The 17,906-nt window shown below is 33.5% G+C and overlaps 1 protein-coding gene and 1 pseudogene across 5 annotated transcripts; both read left to right on the forward strand.

The window, feature by feature from the left end:
- Window positions 1-1,228: 1,228 nt before the first annotated feature.
- LOC114419739 (pentatricopeptide repeat-containing protein At2g26790, mitochondrial-like) lies at window positions 1,229-9,872 on the forward strand. Of its 5 annotated transcripts, none has more exons than XM_028385506.1 (6): window positions 1,229-1,406; window positions 1,488-1,600; window positions 4,216-6,737; window positions 6,837-6,897; window positions 7,250-7,358; window positions 9,848-9,872. In XM_028385506.1, exons 1-3 carry the CDS (start codon window positions 1,338-1,340, stop codon window positions 6,665-6,667), a joined length of 2,634 nt encoding a protein of 877 aa, XP_028241307.1. In that variant the 5' UTR covers window positions 1,229-1,337; the 3' UTR covers window positions 6,668-6,737; window positions 6,837-6,897; window positions 7,250-7,358; window positions 9,848-9,872. The 5 variants fall into 5 exon arrangements, with proteins under 5 accessions (XP_028241307.1, XP_028241309.1, XP_028241308.1 ...); XM_028385508.1 differs by having other exon boundaries at window positions 4,216-6,670; XM_028385507.1 differs by lacking the exon at window positions 9,848-9,872 and adding an exon at window positions 9,760-9,778.
- On the forward strand, window positions 7,281-10,648 carry LOC114420700 (annotated as a pseudogene).
- The last annotated feature ends 7,258 nt before the right edge of the window (window positions 10,649-17,906 follow it).

The following is a 17,906-nucleotide window of genomic DNA, read 5'->3' on the forward strand; positions in this document are numbered from 1 at the left end:
CCTAAAAATAGATAAACGGGCTGATGGATTGCTAATGTGGAGTGATTCCTTTTACAGCCCTGGACATTTAAACACAGACCAATCCAGTTCTTCCATTATTATTCCATATTGTCATTGCGGATTGATTTAAACCAACTTAGTGCATGTTTAATTTATCGTTGAAATTATTATAGTATATATTTTAATGCAGATTCAACGGATAAAAATAAATTGAAAGCAAAAACAAAGAATTTGATCCTTTGACAAAATAACTTTTATCTCAAAAATCATTTTGCATCAGATTTTCAAACATGCACTTAACAGCAGCACCTCTTCACAAACAAGCACTTTTGGTTTTGGAATAAAAGCGTAATTTCCAGTTTATCATTTCTTTACTTTTTGTTTTGTTCAAACATATTCCAACACTTTATATTGGTTTTCAGCAGTTTTACACTTTTAAGAATACAGCAGTTTTTCTAGGCATGCCACTGGTGTCTTTTCCAATAGACCAATAACGATAGCATCAAATTATCGGGAAAAAAAGAGCATCGAGGTTGTTTCTCCTACTATAATATAATAAATTGTAGTGATATCAAAAAAAGAAAAAAAAATCCCGATGGTTTAATTTAAATTATGATATGGACCTTTTCCAAAACTATTTGGGTGTTGCTACCTAACATTATTGCTGGTGCACTCAACATTTTTTTAAAATATCAAAATTGTCCCTGCATTTTTTTGTGCGTGAGGGTGATCTGTAAATCCTACGGATCAAGGTGTTCCGAAAGGTTGATACGAATCAAGTTGATTCATATGTTGATATTAGGCTTACGGATCAAATTGATCCGTAAGCCTTTTACGGACAAATGTAAGACTTCTATGAATCAATTTAAAAGACTTACGGATCATTTACAAAACTATTAAATACTAATACGAGATATATATATATATATATATATATATATATATATATATATATATATATATATTAACAAATACTAATACGATATTCTATTTAACCAAGGTCAGCAATTGTTGGCATAAAAAACTATTAAATACTTTGAATCTCATTCTCTTTTTTACCTTGTATTTTTTTTTAATGAGTTAAGGGTGCATTTTTGCTTATTAAAATAAACTTAACAAATATAATTTTTTAGGAAACTTTAAAATAATTCATCGTGCACGATGGGCGTCAAATTCTTTAGCATTGATTTTATTTTTATAATTTAATAACCTTGATGGGCGTCAAATGATAGGTAATTGGTGGAGGATTGAGAGAGTGCGGTGTTGGTTAAACATGTGGAAGTTTGGTGCTTGAACTTGAACGCCGAACATTGCGATTCAGAGAGAGAGAGAAGAGAATGGCCATGGCCCGAAGAGTCCCTCGTAATGTTTTGGGATTGGTCAAAAGGAACATCTTTCATTGCCCCGTAATGAACAACATTCTTATGCTATGCTTTGGTTTTGTTTTGTGTTTTTGCAAAGGGAATTGGATTTGGTTTTGTTAATAGGATGCCGTTGGAATTGTAGCCAAGCTATCCGACTGTATTGCCTCTAGAGGTGGAAACATTCTCGCCGCTGATGTTTTTGTTCCTGAAAATAAACATGTCTTCTACTCCAGAAGGTACACTCATTCATTCTCTCATTTCCATAATGTTTTTTTTTTTTGTGTATAATGGTAGCAATGAGCATCGAACCTAAGTCTTCATGCATCTACCCAAGACCAATGTGAGTTGACTGTCAATTGCATTGTTAATTCATTGGGTTACTAATAGGAGAGAACTTAAATATAATACCATAGGGCATTGTTCTCTAATCAAAATCAGGATTATATCTCTCAGCTATCTTTGCCAATTTTAGTTATTGAGAGTTTGAGATTAAATGCCAATTTTGGTTTGAGAACAATAGAATTTTTATTTTTAAGCTTTTAGGAAGTTTATACTATTCTATGGAGAATCGTCTTTGTTGTTGGGGTTCTCGCTACTACCCATGATACAGCCCACACACACAACAAAGAGAGAGAGCAAGAATTTGAGTGTCTCGGGTTTGAATGGTGGCTGGCTAAGCTTATGTTGTGTTTTGCTGGCTGTTTGGTGGCACTAAGGACAAGGGTACTCCCCTTAATCTAATATTCCTTGTCTAGATTGTCATGTTCAATCAGAAAACACCAATTGAAATGGAGTCGGGAACTCTCCACACCAATAAACAGTGCTGTAGATTTTTGTTTTTTGTTTTAATTTAGGAAAGGATAATGGATCTGATGGGGCAAGCAAATATAATGCAGCAACAAGTTTTCCCAGAGGAACTTTTTGGTTTTAGTGTCTTAATATAACAGGATGTTAATCGGATTGCCTGTTATATTAGTACAACTGATTGAATTCCACCAAGTAGTTGCATTCATAGGTAATTTTGCACAGACAATAAATTAAAATTTTATATTTTCTGCCTTTTTCTTTTCTTGCAAGTCGATGCAATGACATGCTCTTCACTTTGGTGAGCAAAAGTTAGAATACATTTACATAGTATATTAATAGTTTTCTTTGCCCTTGGTGTACCAACCCCCTCATAGATTTCTGGATCCGTTCTTGCTTTTAGGGTTAAAGGAAACGAATCTCTCTCTCAATAAGTGCACACTGACTTAGCTTAATGCTGGAATTCTTCCTGTATGATTTCTCTATGTATATGAAGGGATTTTAAAATCTTATCTCTTAAAGTTGGTTCTTATCAAGTACTAATACTATGTATGTATACTTTATCGTGTACTGATCTCCAGTTTTTGGTGCTTGAGCTCCATAATTCAATGCATGCTAAAAAACATGAGATCTAAACACGGCAGAGTTCTCTACAAGAGATATAAGGTTGATCTAGTGGTGAAGGAAGAAAAGGAAAAGAGGAAAACATTGTGGATTTGAATTCCCTAATAATAAAATTAACAAACTAACCATTAATATTTATTGATAATAAAACAAATAGCTCTTTCCCTACCATCAGAAGGTATTTGCCCTTGTTTCCAAAGTAGGCTATAACCGAAGAAGTGTAATGTTCAAAAAGCCCATCACTCTAGCCCGGTGCCATTACCCAAGTGTAATATGGCCCAGGTAGCTAGTATTGGGCTGGACCCTTGCACGACCTCATTGTAGTCAGTTTTATGAAAGATGTTTTATCAAGAAATAATCCTTTATTAACCTTTTATATATTTTTATGTAATTAATACTTTCTTCTTCTTGTTCAAAATCTTGGTAATTTCATAGGCCTAAAGTCAGTTTTAAAAATTGATGTTAACAAAAATAGATATTTATGTTTGACGAGGATCGAGATTTACGATAAAAATTATTATTATTATTGCTAATTATAAAGATATTAGTTTTGTTAATATTTAATTCTTAGAAATAAATATTCACCTTACATTAGAGTTTTTTTATGAAATTGTATTGATATCTAATTACAAAATAAAAATTTGTATCATAAAAAATGAAAACATATCCTTTATATATAAATTAAAATAACTATATTTAACAATATCATTTTTAGCAACTATTCTTTAATATTTTAGGAGTTTTTCTTTAACAATGAATTATTTTAGGATATTTTCTTCACCATTTAAATCTTTCATTTTATCATTTTCATCTTTATTTCTAAATTTAATTTAATATTTTAAAAACATTAACAATTTTGTATCACAAAATAAATTATTTATCATAAATGGAAATATAATTATATATTAAAATTAATTAATTATTATAAATTAAAGTTATATGAAATAAAATATTTATCCTATGCATTAGAAAGACTAAAACATTAGTTTTTCTAAAAACTTTTTATTCTTCTAATAAATAAATCATTTATTTTTAAAATTATATAAAATGTTTAGTACAACGTCTTTTTAAGAAAAAGAAAAGAAAACAAAAATATCTGCACAAAAGATCTCCTTAATTAAGTTGATTGATTATTGCAAAGTCTGAATACAGTCTATTTTGACACTATTTTGATTAACAACAACAAAAAAATTCAAATATGCATAAGCATAACGATTTACCTTACTTGAGATGCGGGATTCACTATTTCATGCTTGAGCTTTCAAAGTCATTAACTATGCCTTAAAAAAAAAAAGGTCACACACTTATAATTATAATTATAAAATGGTTAACACTTAAAATTATTTTACTTCATAACATGGGTCCCTCGACAGTTTTGTATAATTGTTAAAACCTTGCTAATTGCAAAATTCGAATTTTGCAGGGTGAAGCAGCCGCCACGACCACCACCGCATGTTGTTCTTCTCTCCATGCTCATGCGGCTTCGCGCTTTCAAGCTTTCCTTCAAAGCCATTAACAAACAAAATCCCACCTTGAGCATCCTTTGGCACCCATTTTCCTCTGCCGCACTCGCCGACTCCAACACCCCTTTCACACCTCCCTCCTCTTTCTCCACCTTCGACGTTCTCCAAACCCTACATCACCTCCATAACAACCCCTCCCACGCTCTCTCCTTCTTCACACACCTCCACCACACTGGTTTCTCCCATACCATCTCCACCTACGCCGCCATCATCAAAATCCTCTCTTTCTGGAACCTCCAACGCCAACTAGACACCCTTTTCCTCCACCTCATCAACCACGACCACCCTCCTCTTCCCTTTCCCCTCCTTAACCTCTTCGAAACACTCTTCCAAGACTTCAACACCAGCCACAAAAACAACTACTTCTTGCTTAGAGCATTTAACGGTTTTGTCAAAACCTGTGTCAGCCTCAACATGTTCGATAAGGCCATTGATTTCCTCTTCCAAATCCGGCGCCGTGGAATCCTCCCCGATGTTTTGACTTGCAACTTCCTCTTCAACAGGCTGGTGGAGCATGGTGAGGTGGATAAGGCATTGGCTGTTTATGAGCAGCTCAAGAGGTTTGGCTTCATCCCCAATTGTTACACCTATGCAATTGTTATCAAGGCATTGTGTAAAAAAGGTGACTTGAAACAACCCCTTTGTGTGTTTGAGGAAATGGAGAAAGTTGGGGTCATTCCTCATTCGTATTGCTTTGCTGCTTACATTGAGGGGCTTTGTAATAACCATAGGTCTGATTTGGGGTTTGAGGTTCTGCAGGCATTTAGGAAAGGTAATGCGCCTTTAGAGGTTTATGCGTACACCGCAGTTGTTCGTGGGTTTTGTAATGAGATGAAGTTGGATGAGGCTCAGGGTGTGTTTGATGACATGGAGAGGCAGGGGGTGGTTCCTGATGTGTATGTTTATTCTTCACTGATTCATGGGTATTGTAAGAGTCATAATCTTCTCCGGGCTTTGGCTTTGCACGATGAGATGATTTCGAGGGGTGTGAAGACAAATTGTGTGGTTGTTAGCTACATTCTGCATTGTTTGGGGGAGATGGGGATGACTTTGGAGGTGGTGGACCAGTTTAAGGAGTTGAAGGAATCCGGGATGTTTCTTGATGGGGTGGCCTACAACATTGTGTTTGATGCTTTGTGTATGTTGGGGAAAGTGGAGGATGCGGTAGAGATGGTGGAGGAGATGAAGAGTAAGCGTTTGGGTTTGGATGTTAAGCACTACACGACACTTATCAATGGGTATTGCCTTCAGGGTGATCTTGTTACTGCGTTTAACATGTTTAAGGAAATGAAAGAAAAGGGTTTAAAACCTGACATTGTCACATATAATGTACTGGCAGCCGGGTTGTCTAGAAATGGTCATGCTCGTGAGACAGTGAAGCTTTTGGATTTTATGGAGAGTCAAGGCATGAAGCCAAACTCTACTACACACAAGATGATCATTGAAGGCTTGTGTTCTGGAGGCAAGGTTTTAGAAGCTGAGGCATATTTTAACAGTCTGGAAGATAAGAATATTGAAATCTACTCTGCCATGTTGAATGGCTATTGCGAAACAGACCTTGTCAAAAAATCATATGAAGTTTTCCTTAAGCTGTTAAACCAAGGAGATATGGCTAAGGAAGCTTCCTGTTTCAAGCTACTTAGTAAACTCTGCATGACAGGTGACATTGAGAAAGCTGTTAAGTTGCTGGAGAGAATGTTGTTGTCGAATGTGAAACCAAGCAAAATAATGTATTCCAAAGTTTTAGCTGCACTGTGCCAGGCTGGGGATATGAAGAATGCTCGCACTTTGTTTGATGTTTTCGTTCATAGAGGATTCACTCCTGATGTTGTAACTTACACGATTATGATAAATAGTTATTGTAGGATGAATTGCTTGCAAGAGGCCCATGACCTTTTCCAGGATATGAAGAGGAGAGGGATCAAACCTGATGTCATTACCTTCACAGTTTTACTTGATGGGAGCTTAAAAGAATATTCAGGTAAACGTTTCTCTCCTCATGGAAAAAGAAAGACAACGCCACTTTATGTTTCCACCATCTTGAGAGATATGGAGCAAATGAAAATAAATCCGGATGTTGTTTGTTACACTGTGTTGATGGATGGACACATGAAGACAGATAACTTTCAACAAGCAGTTAGCCTCTTTGATAAAATGATTGAGAGTGGACTAGAACCAGATACTGTAACATACACTGCTTTGGTCTCTGGCTTATGTAACAGAGGGCACGTGGAGAAAGCTGTTACACTGCTTAATGAAATGTCTTCCAAAGGAATGACACCAGATGTGCATATCATCTCAGCTTTGAAACGTGGTATTATAAAAGCTAGAAAGGTGCAATTTCATACGTAGTTGGTGAGTTTAGATGGTTGGCGCTTGGATTTATTCTGATTTCTAAAATGTATCTGGTCAATTCCTAAAGGTAAAGGAGAAGTGCATATGCTCTTGACTTATTTGCCAAGACTTATGACTGAAACAGTTATTTAATTATTGTACTGAAGGATTGTATTTCACTCTACAGGTTGAAAAGAGAAGAGCTATGCATATTTGCAGATCAGTTACCAGGATGTAATTGTATGTAGGTATGACTATGCTTTATACAGAATTAAAATTATATGTGATTATGAAAGTATAAGGAATGTAGTTGAGAAGAGTTGAAGAAAGTTGATAATCACTAAATTTTAATTAGAATATACTAATATTGTAAAAAAAATTATATCATTATTGAATTATATACTACTGTTATGTAAATCTTTGCAGTAAACTAAAAATCTTTCAAGTTCTTCCTTATCTCAAAACTTCTATCTTCATGTCATGCTACTTGTATACAATACAATACAATACAATTATACAAGCCACGGCATAGCACACACTCATAACCACATAGTTTGCTATGAGATATAATTATATATGATTGTTTATTTGACTGTGAAGGATGATGAAGGGAGTGAGCAATTCACAGAAGATGGCTCAGTTAACTTTAGAGGAGAGCCTATTCTTAAGAAGGATACTTGCAGTTGAAGGGCTTGTCCTTTTATCCTAGGTACTATGTTTTTACATTTCTCTCATGTTATTATTAAATAATCAGTTTTTGTTTTATATCATTTTAAGTAAATAGAATATACGCTTGTAAAGTGTTTTTATATTATTATTTAATAAGAAATTGTGATGTCGGATAAATTTATTGACTAACTATAACTACAGTAAAAGTCAAACTTACCGTGATTTCTAATTTTTTGATTGTAAAAATAATTAAGATATTAGACTGATAGTGCATAGAAATTAAATTCTATCATTTTTATGTATATAAATCTCAGGCAACGAGTGTTGTGAATGTTTGGCCTTCTTCGGAATTACAACTAATCTTGGTACCTATCTTACCACCAGATTACATGAAGGAAACGTTTCTTCTGCAAGAAACATCAGCATATGTGTCACAACCCACTCTTGGACCATGACCGGCGCATAGATTATAATTTCCTTAGTCTAGCTAGCCTACCCTATATTAAATAACCTACAAAAACATATAATATATCCAGACAAATCTATATATATCTATGTAGTCAATAGCGGCCGCTATAGCGGCGGAGCGGCCCCCATCCGCGACGGGCACCTCTTTAGCGGAGCAGTTTCGTGTCGCGGCTGGAGCGGCCGCTATCGCGGCGGCGCGGGTTCTGGAGCGGTTTTTCGTGGCACTACTTCAAAGCACTGAAATTTCCGAAAATACCCTGACATTTTTGTCATAGTATATGAGCTTCTTTCATTGTCACAATATAGGCATAGGATTAGGATTATCTTGTTATACATGGTCACCTTCTAATATAATATTCTTGTTGAAGTGCAATTTGTCTAATATCAAATTAGGAATTAGTTGTTTATGGGGAAAATGTATGAGACCTGCTCTAATGTTACAGAAGTTGCAAGTGTTAGGGTCTAACTTGTCACTTACAAATTAGCTATACCTTCAGGCTTTAGGCCTTCCTTGGCACACCTAGTAAGGCCTGATAGGATGGAATAACCAATTGTTCTGATTTATCTGATGTTTGGAACACATGGACCAATTGCAGAACATTATCCAATTAAGTTTTGTATGGCACCAATGCTGCAGTACTGGGGAGCAATAATAAATTTATAATAATTTTTGGGTTGTGATGATTTTACTGTGTTTTTATATGAATTATTTTTAGGAGTTTTATTTACTTATTCAGGGGAATCAAGGTAATTATGCAGAATTAGAGTCCATGTTGGTTACTGTATGGGTCAAGATTTATCATCCATATAATATATTACCGTGTTATTTCCAATGTTTATTTTAAGTGGTATATACTCAAGGTAATTATGCAGTTAGTTATGATAGGTTAGTTATTTATTAGTTAGTTAGAAGATGCCTATACATAAGGGGGGTTGAGATAGAGATTTTATCTTCTGGTTTATGAGGGAGTTCAGATTATTGTGGGAGAGTCCAGGCCTCTTTGAAGTACTGTGACTCATTTCTACTATTTCCTGTTAATAGAACCCTTTTTTTTCCTATAATTCTGATCCAGTTTCTATCAGTATGTGTATTCAATTTTATTTAACCATCACTGAACGTGTGCTAACAGGAAGCCAAACGAGGCCTTAAAACTGAAGGGAGGAAAATGGTTTAATATACCCATCAAAATTAAGAGAAAATCTTCAATGTGGTCTTTTTCCAAAGTTACATGCATCACAAAATTAGTCTTTCAAAAATTTCAGTTGCCAAATTAGTCTCATGTTCTTGTTATCTTCCCTATTGTCCTCCAAAGATTTTGTCACCAAATTAATCCTTAAAAGATTTAATTTGTCATTAAATTAGTCTTTTAAAGATTCCTTTTTTTACTGCTTCAGATCTATGTGCATGGGGAAAATATTTTTCTGTTTTTCATTTCACTTTGCCTATAAGTTTATGTTACTCTGTAAGCATTTGATTTTAAAGTAGACATTTTAATGCTAACACCTGATCAAAGGTTGTGTACCATTTATTTACTGTTGTCTAATTAGTCGTGATTAGACAAGCATATGAGTAAAATTAATATTTTTCTTTCATGACTCAAATTTGCACATAAAATGATTGTGCAAGATTTATTTGCTTGTTTCAAGTATATAATGAAGTGCTAAACTAGCTGTAATTAATTTTTTTCTGATGATGAGAATTATTAAAGACTTTTTCTCTAGGTTTATCCTTCCAGTATGCTAATGGTAGATTCATTGTTTTCTTTGTTTCTCCTTTCCTCTATTGTAAGGATAATGTTTTCTTTGTTTCTCCTTTCCTATATTCCAGTTGCATTGAGAAATCTTGTACTAAAGTTTGATGTAGTTTTAACATTTTTTTTACTTTTCTTTCAATTTCAAATAATAATCTGTAGTATCCTTGCTTGCTTAAAAATGCTTTCTTAAACTCCTTTTCTTCTTTGGCTTTAATGAAGGTGTCTTGATAGAGTAGCTATAGTATCCGATTATGAGAGTAAAAGTGGTGACTATTCTAATCCATGGAGACTTTGCACCATGACCCAGGTGGAGGAATTGAAAATCTTGATCTGCGTGTTTCCAATTTGGGCCACCGGGATCATTTTTGCTGCCGCCTATGCCCAGATGTCAACATTGTTTGTGGAGCAAGGAACAATGATGAACACATGCCCCTCTCAACTTTTGATGTCATGAGTGTGGTTTTGTGGGTCCCTCTCTATGACAGGATAATTGTTTCAATCATAAGGACATTCACAGGCAAGGAAAGAGGCCTCTCAATGCTGCAAAGAATGGGAATTCGCCTTTTCATTTCAGTTCTGTGCATGTTATCAGCTGCTGTTGTGGAGATTATGCATCTGCAGCTCACAAAAGAGCTTGACCTTGGTTATAAGCATGTTGCCGTGCCCCTTAGTGTACTTCAGCAAATCCCTCAGTATTTCTTTTTAGGGGCAGCAGTAGTATTCACATTTGTGGGGCAGCTTGAGTTCTTGTATGACCAATCTCCAGATACTATGAAGACTTTAGGTACTGCAATGACACTTCTGAACTTTTCATTGGGAAATTACTTGAGTTCTTTTATTCTTACTATGGTAACTTCACCACACAAGGTGGAAAGCCTGGTTGGATTCCTTATAACTTGAACAAAGGTCATCTTGATTACTTTTTATTGCTTTTAGCTGGACTTGGCTTCTTAAATATGTTAGTGTTCATAGTTGCTACCAAAAGTTACAAGCGAAAAAAGGCTTTTTAAGATTTTTGGAATTAGGAACTTGAAGTTGCCCAGTATTCTTTCAAATATATAAATCCTTTAGTAACTGCCCTGTTAGTTGAAAGATTTATGGGTGAAAAGTAATATGTTTAGTTTGATAAGGCTAGTAACTATTTTTCATTCATGTAGAGACTGTTATAGTGGTGTATGGCATACAAGAATAGTTATGATAATTTTAGTAGAATCATGTGTGTATGGGTTATGCATCACCCATCTAAATTGATCAGATCTTGCTCCTATAAACTTTTACATTGAGGTGTTGGGGGAAAAACTGTGAAAGGCATAATAGTGGGAAGCAATGTAGTTGTTGGTTTTCGAGATGATGAAAGAGTATGTTTGGTAATAAAATGACTTAAAAGAGGTTTGAACCTTTAGTGATTAGCTCAATAATACTTTTGCCTTTGAGCTTCATTTAAGTACAGCATGTGAATATGTTAGCTGCTGTTATAGAGAAACCACTGCTGCTCATGCTGGACCTCTAAAGCATGACCCCTCCTCTCCCCCAACAAAAAATATTGCTGTGTGCATATGGTCTCTATCAAGCATTGGTACATTTTTGGTTGTAGGTAGTTCTTGGTTATCAGCATTAACCAAGTCAAGATTTTTTATTTATTAATAAAAACATTATGAAATTTTAGGCAAAAAGGCCGGATGCACTTATGTGGAAGAATTCATGACAAAGAAATGAATCATATGGGCTGTTACTAGCATGTATCATTTATGAACTTTTGATCTGCTAACTAATCAAACCCTTAACGAGCAATCACTGAGAAGTCAGAACTCAGAAGCATTAAGGCCTAGTTAACGAAACCAGACACGGTTTGTAAAGAACTAAGTTTTGTTTCTTCATGTCTTAATTTTGAACCCAAATTTGACTAGAGCTCCTTTAAATTCTTCATGGTAGAATATTTATTGTTATTTTTATTGGAAATAGAATAAAGCTTTTTACCTGTATAAGTCAGCATGACATCATCTGCCCCATTTACTAGTTAGTGAAATGGATTTAATTTAGTGCCGGTTTATAAGATCTCACGTTTATATAATTTCGAATGGATGTTTTTGGTGCAATCTGGAATAATTTTAAGCCATTCAAGGCCACCTTAAATATTCAAATGATGGTAAATATCGATTATATCATATGTTCGTGGATATTGACTTAAACATGGGAAAGCAAATGCATTGCCGACTCTATTTCTATTTTAGATCCGTTTATTAATTTTATAAAAATAGTGTCACGTAATTATTTTCTTTTAACTATTATTTATAATGTAATCAATATTATTGTGTATAGTGATTATTTCCTTAATATTTTTACTACATGTTTTTTCAATGAAAATGAGTATTTACAATATATAATCTTTCTATAATTTATTGAAAAATGAAATAATAAAAAACCATAATAAATAAGATAATCTTGTCTTGATGCAAAATATTTTTAAAAAAAAAATCCTTAGTTGTTAAAGGTGTTGCAATTGGACGGAATCATTATAGAAGAAACCGAACATTTATAAGGTAAATATTTTGATCCTGGTCCAAACATGGTTAATTTAGGCTCAAAGTTGGCTTAGCCTAGCTGCTCGGGGAATTACTTTGCCCACCTAGCAAATTGCTTATGCACCCAGTAATTTTTCATTTTTTCTAAAATTATACCTGGCAAACTTACAGATTCGTAATCTATAAACTTGCGAATTCGTAATCCAAAGGCTTACGGATTGGTACAAACTTTATTATGTAAATTTACATGTGCATTAAATATACATTAGAAATTTTAGTATTATATATAACGACATTAATTATTTTATAACATAATTGTCTATTAACTCAGTTGGTTAAAACTTTGTGTTAATATCGTTCAAATCCATGAAAATCTTAAACCTACAAGAGTTAATGTGTCTTCAACTAGAATATAATTCAAAGGCTCCTACTATTTCGCGAAAAGATAATCACTTTGTCTTAACCTATCTTATATCTTATCAAGAGAGGTTTATAAAAGTCAATAATATTAGGGTGTTGCTAGGTGACCCAACATTATTGCTGGTGCACTCAGTATTTTTTAAAAATACCAAAACTGTTTCTGTGTTTTTTTTGCATTTGTGATAGGTGTGCGTGAGGGTGGTCTGTAAATCGTACGGATCAAGTTGATCAGTAAGGTTGATACGGATCAAGTTGATCCGTAAGGCTTCTATGGATCAAGTTGATCTGTGTTGTTCCGTAAAAGGCTTACGGATCAAGTTGATTCGTAAAAAGCTTACGGATCAAGTTGATTCGTAAAAAGCTTAGGGATCAACTTGATTTGTAAGCCTTTTACGAAACAACACAAATCAACTTCATCCGTAGAAGCCTTACGGATAAACTTGATCTGTAAAAGGCTTACGGATCAAGTTGATCCGTAAGGCTTCTACGGATCAAGTTGATCCATAAAAGGCTTGCGGATCAAGTTGATCTGTAAGCCTTTTACAGATCAACTTAAAAGACTTAGGGATCAAGGATATTTTTGTCATTTCATCTTAAGTGTTGGGTGCACCAGCAATAAAGCTGGTGCACCTAGCAACACCCAAACTATTTTCGTTTATAGAATGGGCCTTTTCGCTTCAGCAGACTGGGTCAACCGGCCAGGCCTATACTTGTAAATATATTATTAGTCTGTTGCATATTTAGTAGTAATGTTTTTAAAATTAAATTGGTCAAGACACAAATTTAAAATTTAATGGTTCTGGTAGAACTGGAATTAATAAAATAATAATAATAATAAAATAATACGTACTATATAAAATCATAGTCAAGAAACATAATATTATTTTTATAACACTAAAAAGTAAAAATAAAACAGAATTTTATAAGTTTTTAACATTTAAAGTACATACAAAAAGTTCATAATACTTAAGCATAAGTTTCAGCAGCACATAATATGTATTAATAATTACAAGTTTATTATATATAGAATATAAAAGAAAATGATAAATTTGGGTTAATTTTTTTTAAAAAAAATCAAAATGACGTTACTTTAGGCATTTTTCATTGAACCATTGTGATTCAATTTTTTATACCAACTTTTTTTATCAAGTCAATGTTAATTGAGTTGTTAAATTCGAACCAAAAATCTCTCCTCCTCTTTCTTTTTTCATCAATCTTATATATTTTTTATTTTTATCAATTTTGAATAATTATCTAGTTCTTTAACTTATTTTTCATCATGCCAATTTTATAGTATTTTATTGGAATAAAAGACATGGCTTAGTTTACCAATTTTGTGGTTCGATCAATCAGACTGATCCCATTTTAATAACACCTAGTTATAACTACATCCTCCTAAAAGAAGACAAAGAAGAGGATGAATATATAATTTTCAAATTGGTGAATGGGCAAGGTTTATTATTGACATGATCCCTAGCTAGCTTTAATTTTTTATATTTGATCATTTTCATTGTCCTTGTCCCGCCACCCTTAATGGTCCCCAAGCACACCACCCCATGCGGTTCATGTCCGTGGTTCACCCTACAAACACCATCACCTCTCTCTCAGCTTTGATTCGCTTTTGTTCCTATTCATTTACTCTCTTCTCAAGCACCGCTTTGCTTCAATTTTTATTTTTTTCTTTGGTTGGTCCCAACACTCCCCCCAAAACCAACCCTTGTGTTGTAGTAGTAAAATATTCAACACCCTACTCTATTATCAAAATCCTATCCGGAAAACGATGCTACTTAAAAAATATACACATTTCTATTCTCACCTGAATAAATTCTATACTCAAAAAATTTGTTACATTACAGCTGGTTAGAGTACAGATTTAATGCTCAAAATCAGCATTTTTGGGTTTCTTATTACGGATCCGAATGCTTCATGTACTTCCATTGGAGCCACTACAATTTGGACTAATATATATGGCCCCTCAATGTATGCTCCAAGATCAGGCCACGCACACGAGTGTAGCACCATATGTTTTCCCAACTACACGCCATCACTTTCTTCCTTGTAGTTGTACGCTTGTACGTAGCATATATACACAATTAATTGTAGTCGTTCCAATAATCGATTATCTGCTTCACCATCCTTCTATGTTTTGGTTGAAAAATAGCACATATCAGAACATACATGGGGCATACTATGACATATACTGTAAATAAAATTTGAAATGTCTTATCAAAATTTATATGTTTGGACATATATATCATGATTGTAATTTGGTTAGGGCTCCAGCGATTATATTTGCTCAGCTTTGTTGTTCATCTAGTCAGATGCAATATGAAAAAAAGTACATTAAAGTTATGAATAATAATCAACTACAAGTAATTTTTTTTAATCTAATGTATATCTGACAAGATTAATCTCTCAGATACTAAAATAATTAATGTATCTCAACAGACGTTCTTCTATACACATAAACACGTGTAAATTAAAGTTTGATTACATGCTTAAAAGACAATCAACTACGAGTATTGAAACAATTAATATTCTAAGCATTGTGGGGATTACTTCTTCATCTGTAGAATAGTGACAGTGTTATCATCCTCACCCACTCACTCAAACTGTCACACAGACAACAGATAGGAATAAAACATCAGCACAGTCCATCTGACCAGGGTTATTAATACCTTATGAGTGGTTGAAAATGATGTGAATTTAAGTTTGAGGTCTCTGTTGAATTCCTTTTTCTATTATGTTCAAAAGGAATAAGAAAACAAAGGCATAAATGAGTAATTAACCCTGGTGAGTTTGTTCAACTACATTCTGGCTAGCCCCTACCTTAGTTGGATTTGAAACCAAACGTCTCCGATTTCTATCTCATTTTTAATTAATATATTTCTCTTTCTAGTTACCTTCAATGCATAGTAGAAAACACACACACCACTCAATGGTTGGCTTACACAATTAAATCCTTGCGTCCACATGAACCCAAATGAGCAGGGACCCCAAGGTATCGCTTTTGCCATGTGTATGCTTTATGTGCAATGATTATTACACTTTACTACTAGCTATTGACCTCTTGTCTGTGTCAAAGCAATGCCAACCTAGATTTGGTGCATGCATATTTGTTTTTGATGTATATACTCATCCATCGACATTGTAGAGTCCATATACAAATTGACAAAGGGTGGGCGAGCAGAGGGAAATTTCAAAATCCTGGACCTGCACATTTATGCAACCAAACATGTATAATCTCATTGTCACTTTCCTAATCTCTTCTCTCTCAGGACCTTGCAATTAATGACTCGCCTCAAATGGTACCCATTGTTGCCTTGAGTGCGGAGTGAATGAGATTGATTTACCATAATGCCACTATCCTCTTCCACTTTTTCATGGAGAAATTAATTATTAGGTTATCTGAAACTATCACCGTTGATCCATAATTTTGACCTATCATTACGTAATATATAATAGAGATTTTCAATTTTTTAAAGACTTGATAAAACTCAATTCATGTAAACATGATAAAGATGATATGGCTAGAAGCTGGATCAAGTAATAGAAAAAGATTATTAGACATCTTTCGGTGTAGACACGTAGAGAGAAATAAGAAGAAAAAAAATTAATACTACTTTGGTTCTCATTTATAAAACATAGTCAATTGATATTTTTTTCTCTTCTTATAAGATTTTATTTAATCTTTTTTATACATTAATTATTTTTTCTTACTAAAATATCCTTATTTATTTTAATCTATACTTAAATGCTATTTTGAATTGTTACATTTTCTCTTTTATAAAGATTGAAAAGGATTAATAAGTCTTCATTAATGTTAAAGATATGTTTGGAAAAAATATTACGGTTAAACATAACTTTAATGCTAATACTTAAATTAACTTATTTTTCTTAATAAATGTAATTGAGTTAACTATATTTTATAAATAAGAACAAAGGACACAGATATTATTGATGATATGATGTCACAAGAAAAAAAAATGAATGAATGTTAATTAGGTGTTTGTAAATTTTGGATATTCAAAAAGAGTGATTCTTCTCCTCCCCATATCCTTTTTGTGGATCCCTATGCCTAACGTGGGGGCTAATCTTAGGCTTCATATAGGCTTAATATCCAAAATGATAAATAAAGATATAGGAATCGATTTATTTTTCTTCTTATTTATGAAAATACAACTTAATTTGAAACCCTCCAAAAAATCTACAAACTAAATTTGTTCCTATAATTAATGAGTAACAACCGTACATTTTTTAGAGTTTAGCCCGGAATTATTAAGAGCATCCACAAATATCAGTTCTTACTTTTGTGAGTTCTACTATACCATCTAAGTTTTAAGAACTTTAGTCAAACTTTACTCCAATTTATAGGAATCTTATTGTGGTGCATGTTGTTATTTTTAACAAAGAAAATTAATTTTTCTATTGACAAGAAACCGTTCTTATGTAAGAACAGTTCTTACATTTGGCAAACTCTCCTCTATACTCCAACAACCCAAGGTGTAACAAGTGGATTCGTCTGTATAAGAATTGTGAGACAAATTCCCAGCAAAGATGTTCTAAAACAAATCCTCTTTCTCACGCAAACTTATTGTATAGCTCTAAATAATTAAAGGACATGATCGTTTTTTAACTAGGGTAAAAGGATATGAATTTTAGAATAATATTTTTTGGAGACTTTAACAATAAAAACAATCCTTTAGTACTTACTATTTTTTATTTTTTATTTACTTTTTATCACGTTATATCTTTTATCACACTTATACTTCTCTATCAGACTATTAGAATGGAGTGTCTATAGATTACCATTTTCCTTGATTATATGAAATGAAATTCTGATTTTAACTATTGTAGGTAAGTATAGAGAAAGCAAGATAAGTCAGATGATGAGAAGGACCCCGGTGTCTTTTGCGAAGAATCCCGAAAAGGGCAATGTAGCGAGAATATATATGCTAGAGCTAGAAATATGACCTTTATAATTAGAAGCAGACAATAAGATAGAGACATATATACATACTAAAAAGGATATCTCTCCTTTGTTCTCTAATTCTAACGCGAAAGAAAAATGAAAATCAGAATATGTCACAAGTAACACTGTGCATTCGTATAGAATAATACTAGTGTCTAATGAGTTGTACCTAATATGTATGTTTGTTTGCCATTGTCATCATGGAAATGGTTGTCCATCAACAAATTAAGGGATAATGACTTAACTTGTGTTGGCACTAATGTGTACTTGTGCCGAGATTAGACGAATGATAGAGGTATCAACAATATGATAAATCACCATCGTGTTCTATTATTAGCCTGGCTGATATTAAGCATATTACTCCCCCTTTTGTTTGCATAAATGTCCCTCTAAACATATAAGTACTGGTAGAAAATATACATGTTTATTCGACGAAAGATTGTGATCATTCA

This window comes from Glycine soja, chromosome 7 (assembly GCF_004193775.1).
Source record: "Glycine soja cultivar W05 chromosome 7, ASM419377v2, whole genome shotgun sequence".
Classification (NCBI taxonomy): domain Eukaryota; kingdom Viridiplantae; phylum Streptophyta; class Magnoliopsida; order Fabales; family Fabaceae; genus Glycine; species Glycine soja.

Bases quoted from the DNA above. Each gene is read 5' to 3' on its own strand.
- LOC114419739 (XM_028385506.1), top strand. From the start codon at position 1,338: ATGGCCATGGCCCGAAGAGTCCCTCGTAATGTTTTGGGATTGGTCAAA. The intron at 1,407-1,487 runs GTAATGAACAAC...TTTTGTTAATAG, and splicing joins GGAACATCTTTCATTGCCCC to GATGCCGTTGGAATTGTAGC. The intron at 1,601-4,215 runs GTACACTCATTC...CGAATTTTGCAG, and splicing joins CATGTCTTCTACTCCAGAAG to GGTGAAGCAGCCGCCACGAC.